Raw genomic sequence first — 25,700 nt, 5'->3', positions numbered from 1 at the left:
AGGTGATAAATAAAGCATGTGCTAATTAATCATCTATGGGTTCTCATATTACACCAATAGCACAACCCTATGAATGTCTATCTACTCAGGGGGGGAAATATCCTGCTGAGTTCAGTGAGACTTCCCCTTGGAACATGTGCATAGAATTGCAACCTGAACTATTTTCCAAACACAGCCGAATGACACCTGGTCTTCTCGTTCTGTTTAGGTGCTTTATCCATGTCTTGGAGATTTCCAAAGTGCAAAACTACTTCTAGAAAGAAACAAGGTACCTACCATAGAGTGATGACATAGCACACTTGCTTCATCTAGGACCAGGATTGCAGTGGTACCTCAGGTTAAGTACTTAATTCATTCCGGAGGTCCGTTCTTAACCTGAAACTGTTCTTAACCTGAAGCACCACTTTAGCTAATGGGGCCTCCTGCTGCCGCAGCGCCACCAGAGCACAATTTCTGTTCTCATCCTGAAGCAAAGTTCTTAACCTGAGGTACTATTTCTGGGTGAGCAGAGTCTATAACCTGAAGCGTCTGTAACCTGAGGTACCACTGTATAATGTTCATAAGACCATAATTACGTGGAACAAGTCTGCCAGTATATATTTCATAGAATCATAGAATCATAGAGTTGGAAGAGACCACAAGGGCCATCGAATCCAACCCCCAAACAATTGGTTCAGAAGATTCATGGATCTCACTTAAAATAGGGTCATGTATACACAGTGCTTTTTTCCCCCAGCCAGAGTGCTGTTCTGGCACCTTTCAGGTGGGTGCCTTTGAGGGCTGGTGCTCCCCACATCTGCTTCTTGCCTTTACGTACTTTGGAGAAGCCCAAAATGAAAATTTCAAACTTTATTTTTTACCTTAAGGAAACCAAGATAAGATGCATATTGGTAGCACTCTGAAGAGCTGCTAATCTGGCAACTGACATTAGGTTTACATACATATTTACCAGGCATGCATGGAAAAGGTTTCTTCCAGTGTAAAGAAATGCTACTCTGAAGGGTACGATCAACTTTGAGTTCAGTGTTGAAAAACGGAAGCTGCTTAGCATGTACGAGCATAGGCATAGCCAGGTGGGTGCTAAATCAAGCAAATTAAAAAAACAAACTTAACTAACTGACCAATTGTGCCACAGATAACTTGGTTCTGCCCCCCCCCTAACATAATGCCTGCCCCCCATAAATCCTGGCTATGCCCATGTGTGTGAGTCTATATTTTTTAGATCTATGATTGCACCTAGCTCCTAGCCACAATAGGTCAAGCTATGGGGCAGGGCCATTTCATATTTCCTTTTATTCAATCCATTTCCCATGTAGCAGCGGCGGGTTTTAAGCTTTCCAGGCAGGACTCTACCTTTGCACGTGTGTTCACATGAGGGCCCTTCCAAGCTGCCCTGAATCTAAGAGAACAAGGGAGGCGGGGGCACATTTATTTGACCTGCACCAGGGGGCAGCCATATCTGTTCAGGGCTGCCCCAAGTCACCCGGCGACTTACTGCAACAACTTCATGGTGAGTTTCGGCATCTAATTTTATTGCAAAAAAAAGGCACTGGGTATACAGATATAGCATATAGGGAGAGGATGCCTTGAGTCATTTTGAATCGTGATTTTTGCAGAATGGTAAGCTAAACTTTGGCATACTGGGACCATGCCAAACTTCCGGCTCCCACAAAAGACCTCCCAGCTGCTTGGTGCTCCCCAGTGTTTTTCAAACTAGAGGACATACCTTGGCAACAGCTCATGGTTAGTGAGGAGGGAGCTGAACCACAAGCTTGGCTTCAGATGACATGCTAAGCCAGACATTGACTTAGATCAGCACAGTGCAGGAATAAAAAAAAAGACTGGAAAAGGAGCGTTTTGGATTTTGAGATATCTACAGATACTGCGCAATACCGCTGGAATTCCAGTTATTGAATTGTAGCAATCTTGATTATTTCCTTGCTGCTGTCTGCTTTATTTATATGCTACTGTGTTCGCAACGCACTGGTGTTTTTTATATTTTATGGCAACTGTGATTATTGTGAGCCGCTTTGAACTTTGTCCTTGGAGAAGCGGGATACAAGCCAGACCAAACTCCCTTTTGCTTCCCCATCTTCTGCAGAGCCTAGGCTCGCTCCTACAGGTTCGCACCTTCCCAGACTACAAACCCCAAGATGCTCCCAGGCGCGCCTCGGCGCGTTGCATCTTTGGGAAGCGCCGTCTCCGTGGAGATGCCTGCACTGCGCATCCATTGCGCATCTGCAAACTCGCGTCGCTTCTTCCCCCCGCTTTATAAGGTTGTGTGCTATATGTTTAGGCGGAAATGGGAGCGGGTGTCCTAGCAACAGACAGCGCCTCTCTCTAGCCGGAGTCTGCAAAGTCTCCTTATAAAGCAGCAGCGGCAAGAGGGAGGCAGGATGGCGGTCGGTGCTGGTGGTGCGCCATGGTGAAGGCAGCGGGGACGCACGGTGCGCAAAAGGCGCGGGCACCCTTTTTTCGGTTTGCGCTTTATCCCGCGGCTTCAGGATTTGCATTAAGCCAGTGCATCTAAGCAGAAGGGCTCGCTCGCTCGCTCGTGTGTGTCTAGCTGTGCATGCACGAAGAGGCAGGAAGGACTTTTGGGTGCAAAGGGGCTCGGTTTGGGTTGGCTGGGGAGACCCGAAGTGCTCGAGGCGAAGGATGCTCGAATCCATCCGTGTCACTGGTGAGTAATCACGCTCATTGCTTTCCTTGCTCCGGTCCTTGCAGCTGCTGACATTCTTCCACCGCAGCAAGGCAGGGTCTGTGCGCGCCCAGGATTTGCAGCCACGGAAAATGGAACTTGCATCCAATCAGAGATAGCATTCTGCACGAGAGTACTTAAAACGCGAGGGTTGTCGCTTTAATGTGATGTAGCAAACACGCTTGGCCGTGGTTAAAAGAGAGTTTCTGTTTACAACAGAATAAATATACCCCCCTTGAACAAAGAACCAAATACATAGGCTATGGAGTAAGATGACTTTTTGGGCAACTGATCTTTCGCTTTTGAGCATAGCCTGCCTTTCTGGAAGGAGATGCCATGATGAAAAATTGCTACTCGTGTTTTTCAAGACTGCAATAAGGATTTCAGTTTTCCTATAAATATTTATGTACATTCATTTCACCATTTTTCTAGCTTGGGTCTGCCAAAGTAAGGTGTGTGTGTGTGTGTGTGTGTGTGTGTGTGTAACAAATGTAAAAGGTGCGTAAAAGGACTTTCTTTTCTGACCATTAAAATCAATAGTAGTGCTCTCATGGAATCATACAGAACTCTGTGGTGGGAGAAACTACATTTTATGGAGTTTCTTAAATGCTGATGGTTCTTACCATTCACTTTGTGTCCCTCATTTGCAATGTCTGTCCCTCATTTGCAATACTGAAAGGAAAATTGACAAATGAAATGAAAAGTTCAGTAATATTGCAGATATTTTGCCTCTGAATCACGCGTTTGTCTTCACCACTGATTAAAAGGAGACCACCCAAAATGTAAAGGATGAAAAAACACAGCACAGATAGAGACTGCTAGTTGATTTTAAAAAGTGCAAGCCGTAATGCTCTTCTACAGAAAAGACTGTTGCTAGAGTAAATATTATAGAGCAATAATTGTATAAACCACAGCGGCATAGAGACTACAAGCTAATAATATAGCTACAATAATTTGTATTTATTTATGATAACATGTAAATTATACACTTCTAGTGTTGTTGCTATATATATATTTAAAGATAGCTTCCCAAAGACTTCTTTCCAAAGCCATTTTGATGTTGGAAAAGCCTGCTCAAACAGGGACAGATGTAATAAGTTAATAGCCCACTTTGACAGGATGTCATTATGATAATTTCAATAATTCCTGAAGTGATTACATGTACAGGACGGCTTTGGGTTGGTAGTGTTACAAAAGCATAACAGTGTTGGAGATGCCAGTACCAGGGATCTTAAATGGAGCTGATAAATACCAGAGATTCAATGGGACAGATAACTAGACAATATTTAATTCAAAATTAATTTTGTCTGTGTCACAAATAGTTACTTATTTTAACCTAATCTGCTGCAGCCTGCAGATTAGAAAAAGCAAATTTCTAGCCCTCATCATTTTGACAGCTTTGAGATATTTTTTATTTCAAAATCCAGTTTTCAAGGGGCCTTACGCCTTCCATCCCTCTTCCCCTGTGTGGGGAACTGTACCTGAACCTCGCTTACCTTTGATCTCCTGTCACAACAAACACTTCTTGTGGAAACAAATAGATTCAGTTATGTAGTTCAGGTAAGACATTCAAATAGAATGTGTATTAAAATCAATGTATCCTTGCATAATTTAGTTTGAACATAGTACCATATTCAGGCTTCCTTGACAGGCTACATACACACTATACCTTTAAAGTGCATTTGAAGCACATTTGTTCCCTAAATAATTTTGGGCACTGCAGTTTGTTAAGGGTTGGTGGGAACTGTGTTCCTGCGACTGGTAGACTACAGTACCCAGAATTCTTTGAGGGGGACGTGTGTTCTTACCCCACTCTCCCTCTGGGATGGCTACAAGGATTTTGGAAGTTTTTTCTTCGGTTTTTGCTGAACCACAGCATGTTGTATCACTTGTGCCAACAAACTGTGGTTAATATTAACTATGGTTTGTTTAAACATGCCACATTGAAACCATGCATTAAGGAGACAGCTTGCTTCTGCTTTCATTAATCTTATCTATGGTTAATGAAACAAACCAGCTTTATGAACCGCTTTGAAGTTGCTTTGTTTCCACTAAACATGGTTAAGAGCTAGCATAGTTTGTCTGGGTTTGAGCGGCATGGCAAGCTGCAGTTGATCTAAAAAAGAAGCAAGAGTGCCTGCAGTCCTTGCAGCCACACTGGAGGAGGAGAGGGGACCACACACTTCAGATTCACTGCAGCTTGTCTTCATAATGCTAAAGTGGTTTGTTGTGGGATGGGAAGGTATTTGTGAAACCATTACAGTATTAAGAATCATTGGTGCAGTCCCATCAGTGCACAGTGCTAAGCAGAGTAGATTCTAGCCCCAAGGACATGACATATTCTAAATTTCAACAGCAAGAGAAGCAAGGATAATACTGAGGAGGATTGAGAGGGGCAAGAGTGCTCTTTAGCATGTGCAAAGTACACTGTAATCACATACCTACCATTAGGAAGAGGGGCTTTTAAGTTGAGTAGGCATGTTTTGCATGTTGTAGGATTGTGGGGAAAGCCAGTGTAGGCCTCATATAAGTTATATTTTGAGCCATCATTCTTTCCCCATCGGAGTTACTTCCTTCCATTATAGTTTAAAATGGCTCTGTACCACATATTTCCATTTGAACGTATCTTTCTATTTACTTTATGTCTCATGGTGTTCCTTGAATAGCAGGACTCAGTGGGAAAGTTCGGACAGCATGCATAACCATAGTTTCGTGTGACGTCAGTGAGCCACCATGAAGCTCTGTCTCCTAGTCTCCCTCTCATTGATTCTGGCACAGGCACCAGAAGGATTTGGGAAGCTTTCATTTCGGTTTAAGCACCGTTCATTGAGTCCCCTGACCTGACAAAGTCTGGCAACTGTTAACTATTAAACAAGACAACTTTGAATGTGGTTTATGAAGCTGGCTTGTTTTAGAAAAACAGTCAATATTAACCATGTTTTAGGGCTTTGATGAAATGCTAAACTGTGGTTAATGGCAAATGGAAGTAGACACTTTGAAACACCTTCTCTCTGCTGTGATGGATGAGGGGAGACCTGTGAGCTGTGGCTTGTTCTCGTCACATTAAACTATGGCTTATAGTTCCATTCAAGCAAGATCTTCCCCAGCGGAAGTTGAGAAGTGGCTCTTACAGTGCAACCCCACGCATGTTTACTCAGAAGTAAGTCCATTGGACATTCTTGTTTTCAGGTAAGTGTGCACAGGATTGTGCTATTAGATCCCCAAAGGGTATTCTGACTGCATTGTTGTCAGGAGATTTTTGCTGATGATTGCTAGAATGGCAGTTTGTCAAGTCCTCTGGTGCAGGCCAAAGCAAAACACTCTGGGTAAGCACTTTTGGGCTGACGCTGACTAAAATGACCAAATCAGACTTGAACTGTTATGCCCTGTGGTGCTTTGCTAAGCATAAAAGTGAATGTTTCTCAAATTACCCTTCGAGCCAAACTAACATCACACGTCATCTTGCACATGATTGAATTTAGCACTTCTTAAACACCTTTGCAGTGTTTAAGGGAAACACGAACGTAAAATATTGCTCCCCCCGACTCTTCTGAGGTATTTTATATATTATGCATTGCATACAACAGCATGGTATGCTGATCTTACACTCGTTGTGTTGGCAGCTTTGACAGCATTTTAATGCAAGAATTTATGGGGGTAAAGTAATTACACTGAAGTCACAGGAATGAAAGCTTTCACAGTGTTTTGTGTTTGCTGGGAAAACAGAATCTACTACCAGAAATTTCATTATCCCATTCTGTGAGAGTTTTGCTTTTGGGCAATGCATTCCATAATTTCATTCACTGAGAACAAAATAGCCCCTTTCACTAGAGCTCTTCTATAGCTAAATGTGGGCCTAATCTAAAGAAGCATTTCTCAGTCTTTTTGAACTCTTCCTTCTTTGGATATACTCTTATGTTTCACCCACACACGCCAAAAGAGGATTGAGGCAGTGGTTCTATTATACACAGCTGTAGAAGTGCCCTCCATGTAATAGGGAAACATTTCCCAGCTTGAAGGTGTTACATAGATAGATAGATAGATAGATAGATAGATAGATAGATAGATAGATATATTTAAGAACTGTATTCAGTCTCAAAATACGGGGTTTGACACAGGTGAATTCAGCCCTTTGTTTGTATGCAATGTATTCTTAATGATTGTGCATTGAGGTGCCACAATCCAAGCTCTTGGAGATATGTTTGTATTAGTAAGTATATATATTAAGGTTGCCTTTGTGTGTTTCTTTGTGTGATCAACCCAAGCATGGTTTCGTCTACAGGGTCCAGCTTGGGGCAAATAAATGGTTCTGGAAGTTTAAAGCAAGAAACAGCCGTGCACGGCACAGATTAGCTCCCCACCTCCAATTCCTTTTCCTCTCCAATATCTAGAGCAGTTGCCTTTTAAAATTCCAGTAATGGGCAAGCAGATGGATAAATGTATTCATGTGTTTAATTATTATTTTTAATGTGGAGCTGAAGTATTGAGCATAAGGACAACAATTTAGTGCTGAGCTAGGGCTGGATTCTGTGGCACGTAAGCATGGAATTTCCATGTGGAGCTGGGTTCTTCCAGTGGTTAAGAGACAAGCAGGCCAGGAGTTTTCATCCATTAATCTTAAGACTGGAGTGGGCCAGTTGTTTCCAAAGTCCACTACCTGGATCCAGTTTGGGAGCTGTGGGCTTCTCTTGTACACAACCACACTGTTAAGCAATGTCTTTTCCATTTTTGAGCAGGAGGAGGGAGATGCCAGCTCTATTTTTGAAGTTTCAAGAATAGCCACAATTTGCTCAACTATTTATTTTATCCAGCAAACACAAGAGGGGAAATTACTTGTGCACAATAGCTTTGGAGAAGCAGGAACTGCCAAATGACACTTGTGCCAGAAAGGGCGGGAGAGGAAGTCCTTCTCTCGTCCCCACTGAGAGGAAATGTTTAGTGCATAACATTCTTTCTGTGTAGAACCAAGAGGCAAATAAGGTGACAGTTTTATGACTGTTCCAATAAAGTGGGTAGAACAATTTTGCTTTGCTTTCTCTCTTAACCCCCCCCCCCGGCTGTGCAGAGATATTTGTGGCACTTTCAGGACACCCCATGTAATAGGGAAACATTTCCCAGCTTGAAGGTGTTATATAGATAGATAGATATATTTAAGAACTGTATTCAGTCTCAAAATACGGGTTTTAACACAGGTGAATTCAGCCCTTTGTTTGTATGTAATGTATTCTTAATGACTGTGCATTGAGGTGCCACAATCCAAGCTCTTGGAGATATGTTTGTATGAGTAAGTTTGCCTTTGTGTGTTTCTATGCCTGCACGTTCCTAGTTGCACAGAATCTGAAAACGTCATGTTGGATTGGATTGATTTTCTAGCCCTTTTCTTTCTTCTTAATTTACTGCAGAAAAGCTTCACTGGCCAGAGCAAGAGCTCTCAAAAAAGACAGTCTTGAGTCCGGACGAGTACAATTTCTTTCCTAAGAATGAAAGCAGCAGCATTCGGCGCCTGTCCCAGTCAGGAATCCTCAAGGACACATTCACCACGGGGACCAGCAGCTACAACGTCCTTCTGCAGAGCAAAGAGGAAAAAAAGCACCTTCTCCAAAAGCACCCCTTGGCCCACCACAAGAGACACCGGAAGCCGGCCAAGCCCCCTAATGCTTCGCGGGGCAGCGAGCGCCAGAAGATCAAGGCCCCACCGCCTTTGCCCCGGAGTGGGTGGTGTGGCCTCAGCCGGCAGCCGTCCCTCTTCATCACAAGCCCAATACCCAGCGGCATCAAGTTGGCACGCAGTATTTCCGTAACGGGGAGCAGCATTGGCTTGCCCAAGACCAAGGCGAAAAGGCATTCCTTCTCCAGCCTCGCCAAGCCAAAACCGCTGCAGAGATCCAAGAGCTATTTAAAAGAGGGAGACGCCGCTGGGCGGAAGTTCTGTATCCTCACTGCCATCAAGCCTTCCAACGTGGAGAAGGAGAAGATGAAGTTCTTCAAGTCGGACTTCAGCTACAACCCGCAGTTTGAATATGCAAGCTCTGCATTGTCCAGCGTGATAGCAAAGCACAGCCAGGCGTCCAGCACGTTTCTCAAGCAGGTAAAGGTGCACATACTGCTGCTTCGCTTTTCCCTTGGGTTTAGGTCTCCTGCTTCTTAAACGTTTAACTTGCTTTGCACTCTTAAAGTCACTCTGCCTTTTGCCCTCCACCACCACCTAAAGACGGGACGCAGGTGGCGCTGTGGGTTAAACCATAGAGCCTAGGACAGGGGTCTGCAACCTTTAAGACAAAAAGAGCCACCTGGACCTGTTTCCGAAGGAAAAAAAACCTGGGAGCCACAAAACCATTGCGACATTTAAAGCATGCGCGCCGCTGCCCTCCGATCTAACAGTGGGTGGGAAGGTGACGTCGAAATGGTGCATGACTAATGCACACACTGCCCCCATGCGACGTCACAGCCAGTACAGCGGCCGCCACAGTGGGGAGTGTCGGGGCGCACAATGCGCCTCCTCCCCTCGCTAGTATCCACCCCGGAGCCGCGGCAAAGGTGTAAAAGAGCCACATGCGGCTCCGGAGCCGCAGGTTGCAGACCCCTGGCCTAGGACTTGCCGATCAGAAGGTTAACGGTTTGAATCCCTACGTCAAAGTGCAAGTAGATAAATAGGTACCGCTCTAGCGGGAAGGTAAACGGCGTTTCCGTGTGCTGCTCTGGTTCGCCAGAAGCGGCTTAGTCCTGCTGGCCACATGACCCAGAAGCTGTACGCCGGCTCCCTCGGCCAATAAAGCAAGATGAGCGCCGCAACCCCAGAGTTGGTCACGACTAGACCTAATGGTCAGGGGTCCCTTTACCTTTACCTTTATCACCTAAAGAATATTACCACCTTCCAGTTTCCATCATCCCTAACCACTGGGCATGCTGTTTGGAGCTGAGGGGAGTTGGAGTGCTAAGCTGCTCTATGCTGTGACCCAAAAGGCAAGAAGAAAGTGACTCGTTCTTCAAATGTTGAGTTGGCTTTCAGGAAACAGTCCCCTGTGGTTGTCTTTCCTCCAAATGAGGAAAGGAAGCAAATCCAGGTTTTGTCCTCTTTTACCTCCCAGGTCGAGAGGGCGACGGTTGATTCCTATATTTCATCTTACTTTATTTATTCAAGTTATTGGTTAGAGGGGAGAAAAAGAGAAATAAAGAGGCAGGTTCATAAAAGGGTTTTTCTGGTATAACAACAACAATAACAACAACAATAATAACAATAATAATAATAATAATAATATATTGATGATGCAAGAAATCAGAGAAGGAAACTGTATGCTGATGACTGGCTGCCTGCAGTCAGAGTTAGTATTGATTTTGTTGTTGTTTAATTAACTTTGGAGAGTTTTACATAATGCATTTTGTTGATTTAGGCAGCACAGAGTCTTCTTTGCCCTTGACTTTGACTGAAATGTGGCAGGGACTGGTTAGTAAATAAGGTTGGGTCTGTGCAGATCAGTTATTGTGTAGCCAGAACATTTCAGAAGAGAAGCCCTGTTTCCCCCTCATTTCCATTGTGATGCATCCCCTCAAAGAGATCCACATCTCCTTAGTTAGAAGCAGCTGGGCTTAGGATTGCAGCCTTCATACAAGAGCCTTGTTCCTGCAAAGGTGGGCTTCCTCATTTCAGTGGAGGGGATAGCGCCACAGAAACATAGGTTTCAAGCTGCCTTCTGCACTGAGGTGGATGAGGAAGACCTTGCAAGACCTCCTGAGGGGTGGAGAACCAGTGTCCCTCTAGAATGCCAGCAAGGTGTATTGGTTAAGCGTGTGGGACTGGGACCTGGGAGACCAAGGTTCGAATCTCACTGAGTGACCTTGGACCAGTCACGGTCCCTCATCCTAACCAACCTCAATAGGTCATAGAATCATAGAATAGAATCATAGAATCATAGAGTTGGAAGAGACCACAAGGGCCATCGAGTCCAACCCCCTGCCAAGCAGGAAACACCATCAGAGCACTCCTGACATATGGTTGCCAAGCCTCTGCTTAAAGACCTCCAAAGAAGGAGACTCCACCACACTCCTTGGCAGCAAATTCCACTGTCGAACAGCTCTTACTGTCAGGAAGTTCTTCCTAATGTTTAGGTGGAATCTTCTTTCTTGTAGTTTGGATCCATTGCTCCGTGTCCGCTTCTCTGGAGCAGCAGAGAACAACCTTTCTCCCTCCTCTATATGACATCCTTTTATATATTTGAACATGGCTATCATATCACCCCTTAACCTCCTCTTCTCCAGGCTAAACATGCCTAGCTCCCTTAGCCGTTAGGTAATTGTGGGAATGAAATGAGGGAGGGGAGAACCATGTACACCACCTCAAGGTCCTTGGAGGAAAAAAGGTGGAATGTAAATGCAATGAATAAATGAAATGTTGTTGCTGCACTCCAGTTCCCATTATCCCTGACCTGACCATTGGCCATGCCAGGTGGGGTAGATGGGAGTTGGAGTCCAACAACATCTGCAGGGCCACAGGCTCCCCACTCCTATTCTAAGTGCACATCTGGCTTCCCATAGCCCACCGGTACCAAAGGATCTAGGTTAAGGCTGATATTGATGTCTCATCATCTACAGACATCAAGTTAGAACGATGTATGTTTTCATTTTCACATGGGGAAAAAAGTTAGGATTGAATGAATGGGTGGTTCACATGTAAAGGTAAGCCATGGTTTAGTGTTAGGAGGAGAAACCTCAGTAATTCCAAGAGAAATGTCAGGCACAAACAGTGCCTTTCTCATCCCATGCAGCTGAGAGGAGGACATCTCCCAAATTTGCTTCCAGTTTTCAGCTTGGTGTTAAATGGGGAGAAGGGGGAGAGGCAGGGCATGAATCTGCTGCTTTGCTGGAAACCTGTTGAGGCTCATCCGAGTAGCATTAATCCATAGTTTAGCGTTGCATGCAAAAAAACATGTTAAGTTGGCAAATGGATGATAGACAGCAATAAATAAACGATCCAACTAAGCTGATTTTGCAGGAAGAAACACATGTTCCCACTGACAAATTTCCTTTCCTATCCCCCCTTCAACAAGTCTTCCATATCCTGGATTCCTCAGTCAGCTTAAGTGCTAAGCAAGCCAAAGTTAAATCACGCAAACCTTTCCCAAAAGTTTTGCTTTAGGAATATTGGATGTGATGCTTCCTTGTTTGTTTTCAACAGAATACAGTGGATGATGGTATTTCTTTTCCTTTCTACTTCTTGCATGCTGCATAAAGGAAGCCCAGTTCTTATGAAAATCTCAGTTTCACCGCAGAGAGGGATTTTCCAGATGACTGAAAACAGAGTTGGTTGCTGATTAATTCTTCCAGTATGTTAAGGCTGCAATCCTATACAGTGGTACCCCGCAAGACGAATGCCTCGCAAGACGGAAAACCCGCAAGACGAAAGGGTTTTCTGTTTTGGAGGCGCTTCGCAAGACGAATTTCCCTATGGGCTTGCTTCGCAAGACGAAAGCCCATAGGGAAATCTCCGGGGACCTGTTTTAAATTGCTGGCGGTCGGGAGCAAAGACTTTCGCCCACAGCCGGCCTTCAGAAGAGGTCCTGGACCTCTTCTGAAGGCTGGCGGGGGGCAAAAGTCTTTGCTCCCCCCCGCCTGCCTTCCCGGGACAGCGGAGACTTCTCCGCTGCCCCGGGCGATCTTAAAATGCTGGCGGGCGGGAGCGAACGCTTCGCTCCCGACCCCCAGCATTTTAAAATCTTTGGGCGAGTGTCTGCAAGCCTCGCGCGCCCGGCAGGAGGTCCCGCCGGGTGCGCGAGGCTTGGGGCGGCAGCCTGTCACCCGAAGCACGGGGAGCCCTCCGGAGGGCTTCCCCTGCTTCGGGCGAGTGCCTGCAAGCCTCGCGCACCCGGCAGGAGGTCCCGCCGGGTGCGCGAGGCTTGGGGCGGCAGCCTGTCACCCGAAGCACGGGGAGCCCTTCGGAGAGCTCCCCTTGCTTTGGGCGAGTGTCTGCAAGCCTCGCGCGCCCGGCAGGAGGTCCCGCCGGGTGCGCGAGGCTTGGGGCGGCAGCCTGTCACCCGAAGCACGGGGAGCCCTCCGGAGGGCTTCCCCTGCTTCGGGCGAGTGTCTGCAAGCCTCGCGCACCCGGCAGGAGGTCCCGCCGGGTGCGCGAGGCTTGGGGCGGCAGCCTGTCACCCGAAGCACGGGGAGCCCTCCGGAGGGCTTCCCCTGCTTCGGGCGAGTGCCTGCAAGCCTCGTGCACCCGGCAGGAGGTCCCGCCGGGTGCGCGAGGCTTGGGGCGGCAGCCTGTCACCCGAAGCACGGGGAGCCCTCCGGAGGGCTTCCCCTGCTTCGGGCGAGTGCCTGCAAGCCTCGCGCACCCGGCAGGAGGTCCCGCCGGGTGCGCGAGGCTTGGGGCGGCAGCCTGTCACCCGAAGCACGGGGAGCCCTCCGGAGGGCTTCCCCTGCTTCGGGCGAGTGCCTGCAAGCCTCGCGCACCCGGCAGGAGGTCCCGCCGGGTGCGCGAGGCTTGGGGCGGCAGCCTGTCACCCGAAGCACGGGGAGCCCTCCGGAGGGCTTCCCCTGCTTCGGGCGAGTGCCTGCAAGCCTCGCGCACCCGGCAGGAGGTCCCGCCGGGTGCGCGAGGCTTGGGGCGGCAGCCTGTCACCCGAAGCACGGGGAGCCCTCCGGAGGGCTTCCCCTGCTTCGGGCGAGTGTCTGCAAGCCTCGCGCACCCGGCAGGAGGTCCCGCCGGGTGCGCGAGGCTTGGGGCGGCAGCCTGTCACCCGAAGCACGGGGAGCCCTCCGGAGGGCTTCCCCTGCTTCGGGCGAGTGTCTGCAAGCCTCGCGCGCCCGGCAGGAGGTCCCGCCGGGTGCGCGAGGCTTGGGGCGGCAGCCTGTCACCCGAAGCACGGGGAGCCCTCCGGAGGGCTTCCCCTGCTTCGGGCGAGTGTCTGCAAGCCTCGCGCACCCGGCAGGAGGTCCTGCCGGGTGCGCGAGGCTTGGGGCGGCAGCCTGTCGCCCGAAGCACGGGGAGCCCTTCGGAGAGCTCCCCTTGCTTTGGGCGAGAAGTCTCTGCTGCCCCGGGCGATCTTAAAATGTTGGCGGGCGGGAGCGAAGCGTTCGCTCCCGCCCCCCAGCATTTTAAAATCTCCCCGGGACAGCAGAGACTTCGCTCCCGCCCGCCAGCATTTTAAAATCGCCCCGGGACAGCAGGGGCTTTTAAAATGCTGGCGGTCGGCAGCAAAGCCCTCCTGTCCCCGGAGCTTGCGGGGCGGGAGGTGGGAAGAAGGGCTTTTTTTCCCACCGCCAGCCTTCAGAACAGCCTTCTGAAGGCTGGCAGTGGGAAAAAAGCCCTTGTCCCCCCCCCCCAGCCTTCAGAAGAGGTCGGGGAACAGACTGTCCCCGGACCTGGTCTGAAGGTGGTTTCCCTAGGAACGCATTAATTGATTTTCAATGCATTCCTATGGGAAACCGTGCATCGCAAGACGAAAAACTCGCAAGAAGAAAAAACTTGCGGAACGAATTAATTTCGTCTTGCGAGGCACCACTGTATTCACTTCCCTGCAAGTAAATCCCATTGAGCCCAAAGGGATTTACTTTTGATTAAACATAGGTAGGATTGCTCTGCAATTCAGTATTGTAGCAAGAAGGAAAATAGCCCACCCATTGAAGATATCTGTTTCGGCAGATGTTTGCATAACCTGATGCTGTTCCCTCAGTGGTTTACTGGTTCAAATTCACATTGGCTCTAAGAGTTTTGCTTATGCCAAACTAAACCTAAGGGTGACTTACAACAGAGTGAGGAGAGGTCTTTTTTAACAACAGGTGGGGTGTGGGCGTGAGGGGATTATATCTTCCCTTTTTCCATAGGCCCTCCTTTTCTCCCTGCTTGACAATGCAAGGAAGAAAAGGGTTGTGCTGGAAGATGAAATATTAAAGGGAACCGTCTATTTAAATGAAGCAATTAATTTTTCTCCCCAACAGAAACTGGATCTGTGTAATGAGCAATGGGTGTTCCAAATGTCTCTCAAAGTTCTAGGACTTTGTTAGGGAAACTGGAGAACTATCACTCTGAATTATTTAGGTGACACATTGCAAAGTACATTGCCCTCCTGCGTCACAACAGAGCACAAACTTTCCTGTAAGTCTCTGGTAGATCACAGACATACGTGTCAGAATCTGAAAACGGATGGGAAACTCACGAAATGGAAATCAAAATAGTATTCTTCTACTTGTGCTCATGTCCAGAAATTTAACATGTAAGCATGGGAGGTTTGGGTGTGTATGTGGTGTTCCTCTGCCTGTAAAGGAAGCCCTATTCCCCTCAGTGGGAGGAGACAGTATTTTGTGTAAGTCCTTTTGCAATTGCCAGACCGCCTCTTCTTTTGAAGTGAACTGTGCAAAGCCTCCATGTGCATTCTGGAGTGCACAGGTGACTCTACTTGGGGCAGAGATGTTTTCAGGATAATGGCAGACTCTATCATTTTTGTATTTGTTGTGAAATATCTATACAAACTTCTGATATTGTGCACATTGCCTGTGTATCGGTGTCCAGCACAGGAAGTGCGAGGGAGCTCTGGCACTGCTGCAGTGCAGGTGGCCAAGGGTGGCACTGCCGGCTGAGCAGGAGTCTCATGACATGAAGGGCCAGTGGGATCCTGCCCAGAAGCTGCCTAGAGCCTCAAGATGATTTGTTTTGGGGAATACCCATTGTCAGGGCTGGAGTCGGATTCAGGGCTCCGTTGCCAGTGAAGTTAACTCTTGGGAACAGCATACAACTCAGCAATACTTCACAGCAGGTCTTGTGAAGGTTCCTGCCTTCTTCCCTGACTTGTCCTCTTCCAGATGTATCCCAAGCAGTCTCAAACTGCATCTGTGTGCCTCTGGCTTTTGTTTTGCCCTCCTCATCATTCTGCACATTATTGGAGACCGAGGGGGAGGGTAGCTTATCACAGCAGGAGGGGGAAATTCCCTGGATTCTTCAGCAGTCTCTTGAGCCGCCTCCTTTGCTTCAGCCTCGGGGTCTGAACTGCTCTCTGTCTCCAGCTCTACCTGCTCACTAAGCCCCTGATCAACAGCTTTTGCTCTGTTTTTGTCTCTCGTGCAGGCCATCAAAATCATGGAACTGACTTTGCAAAAGTATGGAAGCTACGAAAATTTTGAGCAAGCCACCGGAGGCAGCCTCCTGCCCAGAAGTCGTATCTGGAACCATGTCAGGAAATACATGATGAAAGAAGGCTGCCTAGGCGAGGTTGGATCACTTGTAACAGCATTTATCTATTGATCGATCTATCGGTTTATCGATCTATCTAACACCATAGAGTCAGGGTCACATGCCCCAGTCTTATCCAAGTTAAGGTATCTGGGAACTTTAAGAAGAGAGGAGAGGAGCTTCTACTGCAGCCCTGCAGCATCTGTCACCTGAGGCATCTGCCTCTCTTTGCCCAACACTAGGGCCAGGTCACGACACATTTCACCTGGACATCCCAGTGGCAAAGGCCATGCCAGCAGGGAGAGAAATCTCACCCTTCCCGTAACTAAATTGGCTTTCTAGGCTTTCATTCATACTGTTTTACTTCAGCTAAACCCAGCAGGGGAAAAAATATAATCCATAAGAATTCACCAGTATTCATTGTTCCCAACAGAAATAGCACCTCTGTCGCTTTCTTTTCTGTATTCTTGGTTATTTCTCGCTGGATGCTCAGAGGCCGGGTGCCCAAACAGCCCCAGATGGGTCCAGCACAGGATTGCTCTGTCTGGGGCCTGTATTGTGCAGTCTGTATTAGACATGGTTGTGACTGGGTGCTGGACTAGTGAATCTTCACTGACCCTTTGCAACAGTCACTTCCTGTTGTATCTGCAGTCCATTGGCATTGCGTTGGGTGAATCGACATCTTGAACTTTTGGTTCACAATGACTCTATATATGTGGTGGTCTTGTAGTGAGGTTAAAGCTCACTGGGAAATGATATATAATGAATTGAAAAAGATGTTTAAAATAACGTTTGTAAAAAAAAAACCCAGAAGCTTTCCTTTTGGGAATTATAAGGACAGAACTACCCAAACAGTATAGAAATTTATTTATGTATGCGACTACAGTGGCAAGAATGTTTGTTACCTGTCCAAAAAATGGAAAGAAGAAGAACTCCCAGGAAAAGAAGTATGGATGCAAAAACTTATGGAATATGCAGAAATGGTGAAACTTGCCAGAAAAATAAGAAATCAAGATAACAATATTTTTAAAGAATGGAAATGGTTTATTGAATATTTACAAACAAACTAAACAGATAAGAACATTGGCAGGATTATTGTAATAACCTGCAGTTTTATAAGAATATATATTTAAAGTAGATGAATAAATGAGCAAATTAAGCTCATTTGGATATGCAGAAAATACTAAAAATAAATTTAAGGAACCATAGAAAGAGGGGGAAAGAAGTCAAGTTTTGAAGTGTTAAAATGATTGTAAAATGATTGAAATGTATAAAATTGAAAATCATAAATTAAAAAACCTGGCAATGACTCTATACAGAATTGGAAATGTGTTGCTGGAGCTAGGAATGCAAAACCTTTGATTGTTTAAAGGTTTAATATCTAATTTCTCTTCTTTTTTATTCAGATTGTGGTCCATCTCTCCGAAGACTTGCTTTCTCGAGCCTCGATGACGGTGGTGAACGGCCGCCCAACTCTTACCATCAATATTGCCACGGCACGTGAGCATTGGCTGGAAGGAATGCTGAGGCACGAAATAGGTACGCACATAAGGGAAGCCGTTGCGCAGATAAGTCGTGCAAGTATGCCCATCTCTAGGCATTTCTTATGCGACTTGCTAAGCCGGATGCTGTTGAGAAGGGTGCTGATATTACCTATCATGGCTGAATGGCTGAATGGTTACGATCCCAGTCACCTGACAAAGGATGAGGGAGGTCTTCTGGTTTGGAAAACCGGAAGCCGTGGTTGCCATGCAAGGAGGCAGTTCCATCTGCAGATGAGGAGCTGACAAGGGATGGTGGAAACCATGGAGGTCAGGTCAACAGAGAAGTAGCTTGCCGACTAAGGACTTTAAGTCCATCACAAGACTAGACCAGGAGCCAATCAGTACTGAGGGATCTTCTGATCAGCATATAAGTTTCTTAAGGGTCTGGGTGAAGATAGTGCAAAAAAATAAAATAAAAACCACCTGGTCTCCATCCAACCGTTAGCAGTGTGGTGAGAAAAAAAGATTTCAGGAAAGTGCTTCGCATTAAATGATGCCTCTCTTTCCTTGTTCCTAATGATATTCTTGTTCTGTAAAGCTCATTGGGCGACAGAGCATTTACTGAGGACGTGATTGGACAGGAAGAGAGCGCTTAACCCTTTGCCCACCCCCTGTCAATTTTTTAACCTCCCTTCCCTCAGCCAGGGGGAAAGTAAGTGTCAGTGACCTAAAAGTGTCAGTGACCTAAAAGAAATATTGGGCGATTTGCAGGGGGAAGTCATTAGACACAGGAAGACGTAAGCACATATACACAAGGCCACATGGGTTCTCCTGCAGCTATATTTGGATTACCTCAGTAAATAGAGGGCTGGAATCCTCCGTTTGCCAAGGCAACGCAAATGTGCCCTTAAGCAATGGGTGCAACCCACCAAGTCAAACTCTAGCACAGGGTTCAGAAAACTTTTTCAGCAGGGGGCCGGTCCACTGTGCCTCAGACCCTGTGGGGGGCTGGACTATATATTTTTTTTTTGGGGGGGAATGAACGAATTCCTATGCCCCACAAATAACCCAGAGATGCATTTTAAATAAAAGCGCACATTCTACTCATGTAAAAACACGCTGATTCCTGGATTGTCCGCATGGATTCAGAAGGCAATTGGGCTGGATCCGGCCCCTGGGCCTTAGTTTGCCTACCCATGCTCTAGCACAATTCTTACTGACATGAACTTGAGTTCCAGAGGCAGAATGCTTGCCCACAGTCAAAATAACTTGCATTTGTCATCTCTCACTGTCTTGAGAAGTTCTGAACTTGAGGCTAAATTTGGTTATGCTTGGGTTTTGGGGGTGGTGTTGTTTTTTTTGCCGCGGTAGCAGTTTGCTTATTTGTGGCTAACATTCTGGCAATGCCTGCATGATTGTGCGTTTGTATTCTTTACAGGAACTCATTATCTGAGAGGCATTAATAACAACAGCCAGCTGTGGAGCACCTGGAATGGGCGAAGAAAACATGGCCTCAAACCCATCAACCCCACGGAGGAAGGCCTGGCAAGTATCCACAGTGTTCTCTTTCGGAAAGATCCCTTCCTGTGGAGGGCGGCACTTCTGTATTACACGGTCTACCAAGCGAGCCAAATGTCCTTCCAAGAGCTCTTTCAGGACATTGGGAAGTTTGTCACAGACCCCAACACTAGATGGGACTATTGTGTTCGAGCCAAGAGAGGCTGGACCGATACTTCTATTCCAGGTAAGCCTTTTTCCCCCTCCCCTTCGGTTTGAATGTTTTCTTTGAAGCTCTGGTTCTTTAAAAAGGCCCCCTGAAAGCTCCAGAAGCAAAAGTTCAGGCTAGGGCAGAAATTGTTCTTACAAGTCTTTAAAAACGGGAGTCATAAAAAGGTAAAAGTAGAAGGAATCTCTGTTGGGAATGAGATCTAGGTACAAAAACGATACAGAATATTCAAAATAAAGCTTTGTTAAGTACAGTTGAGATGTTTGAGCTTCAAGACCACCGTAATAGTCATGCACAAATTGCTGCCTCACAGGTCACAGAAGGAGGTGGCTCACTCTTTGAACCATTTATGATGAAATAAAGAGGATTAGACTTCTGTCCAGGTATATACCTGCATCATGTCATAGTTAGTGATCTTAAATGTTTATGCTAGGAGCAGCAGCAAATTTTAGGTCTGGCATGCTCCCCTTATTTCCTTCAGTAGAATTAAGGTGGGCTATATCTTAAACCAGAGCTTTCCAAATTTCTCAGGTCGGTGACACACTTTTTAGACATGCATCATTTTGCGACACAGTAATTCAGTTTTACTAGCAAACTGGTAGGCTGCTCGCTCCCTTATTAGCCCCAGGAGGAGTGCGGGGAGCGTTTGTGTGACACACCAACACACTGAAGCCGACACACTTCACATGTCGCGACACACAGTTCGGAAAACTCTGTCTTAAACATTTTACTTAGCTGAGGCATGGATTGATCTATTAATCTCCTCATATGCTAACTTAAGCATATTTACTCGGAAGTAATTCCCACCAAGTTCAATGAGACTTAATATGTTTAGGATTGCAGTCTTACAAGCTTGTGTGTGCTTTGTCAGAAGAAAAGCCTGCTGAGTTGTTCCCGATATATATATATGTGTGTGTGTTGTTGTGTAAATATACAAGGATAATTGTCATTTGTGCATTGCTAAATCTTTTGCTTTTTCCTAAAATTGGGCTCGCCACCAATAAATCCAATTACTTTAGGTTGCTTCAGTAAAGATCAGGTCTACTTGGATGGCATCCTCCGGATTCTGAGATACCGACATACCATCGACTTCTGCTTGCTGACTGCTCTTGGAAAGGTGGGTGAAATTGCTGGGTGGAACACTGATCTATAATAGATCAATCACGAATCATAGATTTTCCTGCCAACTGTGTACTCTTGAAGATTTGAGAACATGGAAGTGCAAGTGGGAGATGCATAAGCCGGTTTATAAGCCAGGGGCGGATTTACGTCCATTGGAAAGAAGTGGGTTGGATTCTGACTCTACTTCTAGCACTGTATCTTGGTCTCTTGGGCCATACCTAAGTTGGCCTAAAGTTTCCCCACCTTGCATGGTATCTGCCTTTCCAAGGTTTTCTTCCTGTGCTTTTGGTTTAGTGCTAAAGTGCCAAACTAGGGCATGCAAGGTGGCACTGAGTCCACGTTTGGAGAACTAGATGCTCGCGCTGCATTGAACCCTCTTTTTCTACTATCCAGGTCTCCTATGAGGATGTGGATCGCCTGAAGGATTTAGGAATGATTGAGAACATGAGGGTGCCACACTTCTTGCAAGACCACACAAGGTACATGGAACATCTAGAGAAGATCATGGAAGTCAACGAGCTGTCTGACACGGAGCTTAGGCTTCTTCTGCCCTAAACCGCCACTCTTTTTTTGCTTGACGCCTGCGTCATTTATACCAGACTGGAACGCAGTGAGTCCTGACTCACAGAAGTGGAATAACTAACCTTATTTTTGATGCCTGGCAAAAATCTATATTCTTTCAACCTGCTTCTCTGGTGGTGGTAGGTTTTTTTCAGGGGGTAAAATGCGCAGGTGCAGTCCAGACGTTGTTTACGTTCAAAGGAAAAAAATATGCTCCTTTCCACCCCATTCTCAAGATATATGAAAGATTTTGTAAATTTTTGAGATTAAATTATAGCTGGAACTCGCGGATTAAATTATAGCTGGAAACATCCTTTATGAAATTCTTTGTGTAGATTCTTTCACTGTGGCATTTGCCAGTTCTACAGGCTTTTGAATGATTTCCTTCCTAGCATATTATTATTTGCAACATAATACTTAAATGTTTTAGAATGTAGCATTTTCTAATTTGTTGACCCCATTCAGTTGTTGGTTGGTTTCCGGGTCGCGCAGTATTATAGCTAAGCGGTTTTCTAAGGGTTAAGTAATTTGCATATACACTTTACTATGCCAACTGTTCTTTGAACCCATCTTCCATGTTTCTGGCATCTTCTTCTGAAGAAATATACGTGCAATGTGCATTTCTCAGTTCTAATATAGAAAAGTTGACTACATTCCCCTATTAGGCTCCATTCATGTGTTAGCTAAGATTCTTCATCAATGGTCCCCTAATAAAGGGGCTTTTAGTTGTGGGGTCAGCCTCTTCCCACCCTGATTCTGTGTCAAAACTGACACATCATGACTCCCAGTGTGCTGTTGTTTCTGAGGAGCGGTGGCTACCTACAATGTGATCTGACTTTCAGGGCTCAAGGAAATCTGTGCTTCTTAGCTGTGGCAATTGGAAGACTGCCTTGGAAAACCAGGACACTACAGGCAGCCTGGCTCCATGGGATGCAACTCTGGCCATAGTTTATCATCTTTAATCTGCATGCATACCCTTCAAAGGTCTGGTTGGAATTCGTTGGAACGTTCCAAAAGTAGGTGGTGCAAAAATTAGGTTGTGGTGAAAGTTCACAAGGCAGTTGCAATAGTATAGTCCTGTTGACATCAATGATTTCCCCCCCCCAAAATGCATTTCAATAACGGTGGAGTATATGTGAAGTGGTAAAAGGTGCTTTCTCCCATTGTTCATAATACTCCATTAGAGAGCTCCGTAAGAGGATTTCTCACATATTTCGACACTTTTTTTTTTGAGCGTGCATCAAGAGGAAATCAGGAAGGAGAGTGTTTGGAATTGGAATTTCATACAGTAAGATGCAGGTATCACAGATCGTTATAATTCTGCGGAGCAAAATATCCATTTTCTGTATTGTGAAAATGCTTCATTAATCCATATAGGAAACGTGCAGATATATAAAGATATGTAATTCATGGCCCTTATATGTATAATGCTTTTCTCAATGCAGATATAAATTCATCGGCAATGGCACAACCTTCCTTAGCAACTAGTTTTCTACCTGCCAGGTACAATTGCTGGTTTCATCAGTTTAGCACCTCCTAGGTGCAGCCCCCAAACCCACCTATTCTGCCTTTACACCATCACTCCCTCACCAACAGCCGGAGTGGCCGGGGACAGGGGCAGGAAGCAGCAGAAGTGCTCAGGATCCATCCTAAGCATTTTGGTGCTCAGGACCCATCTACGAGCACCATAAAGGCAGAACACATTTCTCTTCTGCATGTCCAGATCGCTCAAGTACCACAATGCCATTTTTGTTTCTAAAAAAAAAAAAAGGTTTTCAAAAACCCCAGAGGAATACACTAGGATAGAATCTCCATATCCTTCCACTCTTCTACAGAGTTGCTTGCAATTTTTTTTTTAAAAAAAGAGCCTGGAACTCAGATGCAATAATGGCATAATCACCCACCATGAATTCAAGCGCTGTGAAGACCACTCCTGTTTTAAAGTTATAAAAATTGGCTTATAATAGCCTGTCATGAAAATCTCATTTATCATGGGCAATGGAAAGAAATGAATATTTTCCAGTTTAATAATATACGTTGAGCTAGATGCCTGGACGTAGTGTTCTGCAATGGGGTGATGAAGTACAATTTTTAACCAAAATATTTTACAAAACATGGGCCAAGAACACATATGACAGCCTCAATTTTCTATTGTTAGTACAGTTTCTGTCTTTCATTCATTGAATTCAAGAGACTCCTCTTGCTGTAAGTGCATCTAACTCATACAGACTCTTTTGAACAAATTCCTATTCCCCACAGATGTTAGCTTTCATGTCTTTGTAAATCAGCTCCATAACTTAGTGGATGTCACATGGCTATGCGATTAACACAAGTTAACACATCAGCAGCCTTATACATGTATTAATCAAAGGAACAGAGCTTAAATAAGCTTAGTATAAGCCTCCACATTAGTATTTACTGGGTTTTTATAGCCATGTGGGCAATAGGTTGCAGGATATTGTACCAGAAGTTACTACAGCACAGAGCATTAGTAACTTCATAGTATGCTGGGGTAACAACTTGAATGATAACGCGTTTAGCGCATTAGCGGTTTGTACACTCCGGCCGCCTTGGATGTTTACCAAATATGTTGATGTACAATTTTAATACAAAAGCCTTTGTCTCAAGAAGATTGCTGAGTACTGTAAATAGCCGCAACATTAATTATCTGTATTTCAACTAGCACAATGGTTCCTGTATACTATTTGTATCTACCTAAACCTTAGCTACACGAGGTGGATTCACACATTCATGCGCTGTACCTGATCTGTGGTCTTTTCCGTAGCATAGTTGCTGTTAACTTTATTTATCTAAACAATTATGTACTGCCCCTCATTTTAAAAAATCAAGAGATGTTTACAACAATTAATTGCACATGTGGCAATGTGTTGCTGTTTATGGCACAGGCAGAAATCATCCTCATAAGACAAACAGAATAACTACAGTACATAAAGGTACAAACCCTGTGTTCTGTCAATGCAGTCATCTTATTTGCAGTCGACAGCGGGCCTTACCAAAAATTGCTAGTGCCATTTAAATGCTTACTATTCACTTCACATTATTCCTAACGTGTTACGATAGTTCAGTGCAAGTCACAATTCTTGAAGTCAGCAAATCACTTGCCCAGCAAAAAAAAAAAAAAAAACCCACCTCAGGCGATTTTTCCAGCACCAATGTTGTTATATAAAGTGTTGTAGATTTGTAACGGTGCTTTTGTAAACCTTTTGGGATTTTTAAAAATTGTGACAACCTGTTGTTAAGTTCCAAAATAAATAAGGGTTGTATGTGTACGGGTCTCACCAGAAAGTCTCACGCTGTTTATTTATAATTGACAAGACATCTTTGCTATTAGATCTGTAGCTCCTCTAAAATTTAATGGGGGGGAAACTTCAGAGTTTCAATAAAGAGAGCAATTATACCTGCGTTTTATTGGTGGAAAAACCTTATACTACTAACTCAATGACAAGTGTCTCTAATTCTAATAATAATTAATAATAATAATAATAATAATTTTATTTATACCCCGCCCACCTGGCTGGGTTTCTCCAGCCACTCTCCATACTCTTTACCAACAACAGCTGCCCTGTCATCTCTGGTTCATTCAAACGTACAAATATGTCTCAGCAGCAAGTTTATTTCAGGCCGACTTCGTGCTTTGTTCCACTGGGTGGCTATTGATAGATAAACAATTAAATGAGTCTTAAGTACCAGCTATATGTCCTCTTCTGGATGAGCCCTCATCCCAAAGCATGCTAAACCAGATCTGGTTAAGACTGATCTTCAGCAGAAGTTACGCAGTAGTAGAAAATAGTACAAGTTTCAGCTAAAAGAAATAGGCTCAGGTGTTGGCTCTGTGGAATTTGGAGATGTTCCTGATGAAGGTTGAGGCTGATCCAACGTAGTCCAAGTCTTTATATCCCTGATGGGTGTTGTAGTTCAGCATCTGTGGAAGACCAAAGGTTTCCCCGGCCTGCTTTAAAGAGTAAAAAGGTTTGGGTGTGATGGTGGCCCAATTCCGATTCCAAAAGGGCTGAGCTGTCGCTTGGTAACACTTTGGGAAAAAGTCTTATCTGAGACTCCAGCCGCGGCAGATTCACAGGCTGTAAAACCTCATGGGCAGAAATGTCTTAGCTTGAGAGCAGTGTGGCCTGAGTTTCTTGCAGAATAATTTAGGTTATAATGCCATGTATGCCAAATTCGCAAGTCCCTTACTTCACAAAGGATGTTGCTTCATGTTTCTAAAGCCTTTTAACAGAATATTTCAAGAGGAAAAATAATAACTGTGTTTGAAATGCTTTAAAACGAAACAATTCAGCCTCGCATCCTGCCCTACTCTGAAATCTGAAATGGATTCTCTTGCCGGTTATCAAAAGCCTTTGGCCTGCTAATCTGTCATGCTTTCGCCTCATTTCAAGACATGCATCCTTTTCTATGAATATCCTCATCTGGTGTATATCGGAAAGCATATTCGACTTTTCACAGGACCAAACCACCTACGACAGAAAGTTGGTTGTAGCTGCTCAAAAATGAAAAATGGGATGGATTAGAAAGACAGTTGAATACAAATGAAATGACAGGAACTAGTCCCACAAACCTATGATTCCTGGGTGGCTGGTCCTAGGGGCTGTAGGATGTTTTAAATCTTCCCCTCTGGGGGCAGACACAGAGGTCTGACAGCACAGCGCTCCCCCATGCTGCTGTGAAAATATCTGAAGTTTTCGGAACTCAGGGCGCTTCTAGAGGCTGGCAGGAGCCTTGCCAAGGGAGGTATGGCGGTATGAGGGGGCAAGATCGGGGAAGGCGTGGATCTGAAGGATTCATAGCCTTCCAAGTCCCCTGATATGCCCCCAAACCAGAGGGACAACCACACCAGACTGTCAGGAGCTTGTCCTACACTCGAGTAGGATCCTGGCAGAGACACATTCCTGACTGGCACGTTCT

The 25,700-nt window shown here is 45.5% G+C and overlaps 1 protein-coding gene across 4 annotated transcripts; it reads left to right on the top strand.

Moving 5' to 3' along the window:
- The first annotated feature begins 208 nt into the window (after positions 1 to 208).
- On the top strand, positions 209 to 24,065 carry MATCAP2 (microtubule associated tyrosine carboxypeptidase 2). Of its 4 annotated transcripts, none has more exons than XM_028750702.2 (7): positions 209 to 268; positions 8,104 to 8,789; positions 15,762 to 15,905; positions 17,273 to 17,405; positions 18,789 to 19,094; positions 20,096 to 20,193; positions 20,592 to 24,065. In XM_028750702.2, the coding sequence occupies exons 1-7, from the start codon at positions 220 to 222 to the stop codon at positions 20,751 to 20,753; spliced, it is 1,578 nt and encodes a 525-aa protein (XP_028606535.2). In that variant the 5' UTR covers positions 209 to 219; the 3' UTR covers positions 20,754 to 24,065. The 4 variants fall into 4 exon arrangements, with proteins under 4 accessions (XP_028606535.2, XP_028606537.2, XP_028606538.2 ...); XM_028750703.2 differs by lacking the exon at positions 209 to 268 and adding an exon at positions 2,229 to 2,683; XM_028750704.2 differs by lacking the exon at positions 15,762 to 15,905.
- The last annotated feature ends 1,635 nt before the right edge of the window (positions 24,066 to 25,700 follow it).

This window comes from Podarcis muralis, chromosome 12 (assembly GCF_964188315.1).
Source record: "Podarcis muralis chromosome 12, rPodMur119.hap1.1, whole genome shotgun sequence".
Taxonomy (NCBI): Eukaryota; Metazoa; Chordata; class Lepidosauria; order Squamata; family Lacertidae; genus Podarcis; species Podarcis muralis.
The sequence above is the reverse complement of the archived record's forward strand: the minus strand, read 5'-3'. Positions and strand labels throughout refer to the sequence as shown.

What these genes read in the sequence shown, in the direction of transcription:
- MATCAP2 (XM_028750702.2), top strand. Translation starts at nt 220, where the DNA reads ATGTCTTGGAGATTTCCAAAGTGCAAAACTACTTCTAGAAAGAAACAA. An exon ending in GACCGATACTTCTATTCCAG is followed by an intron (nt 19,095 to 20,095) that starts GTAAGCCTTTTT and finishes CAATTACTTTAG; the next exon opens with GTTGCTTCAGTAAAGATCAG. An exon ending in TGCTGACTGCTCTTGGAAAG is followed by an intron (nt 20,194 to 20,591) that starts GTGGGTGAAATT and finishes TCTACTATCCAG; the next exon opens with GTCTCCTATGAGGATGTGGA.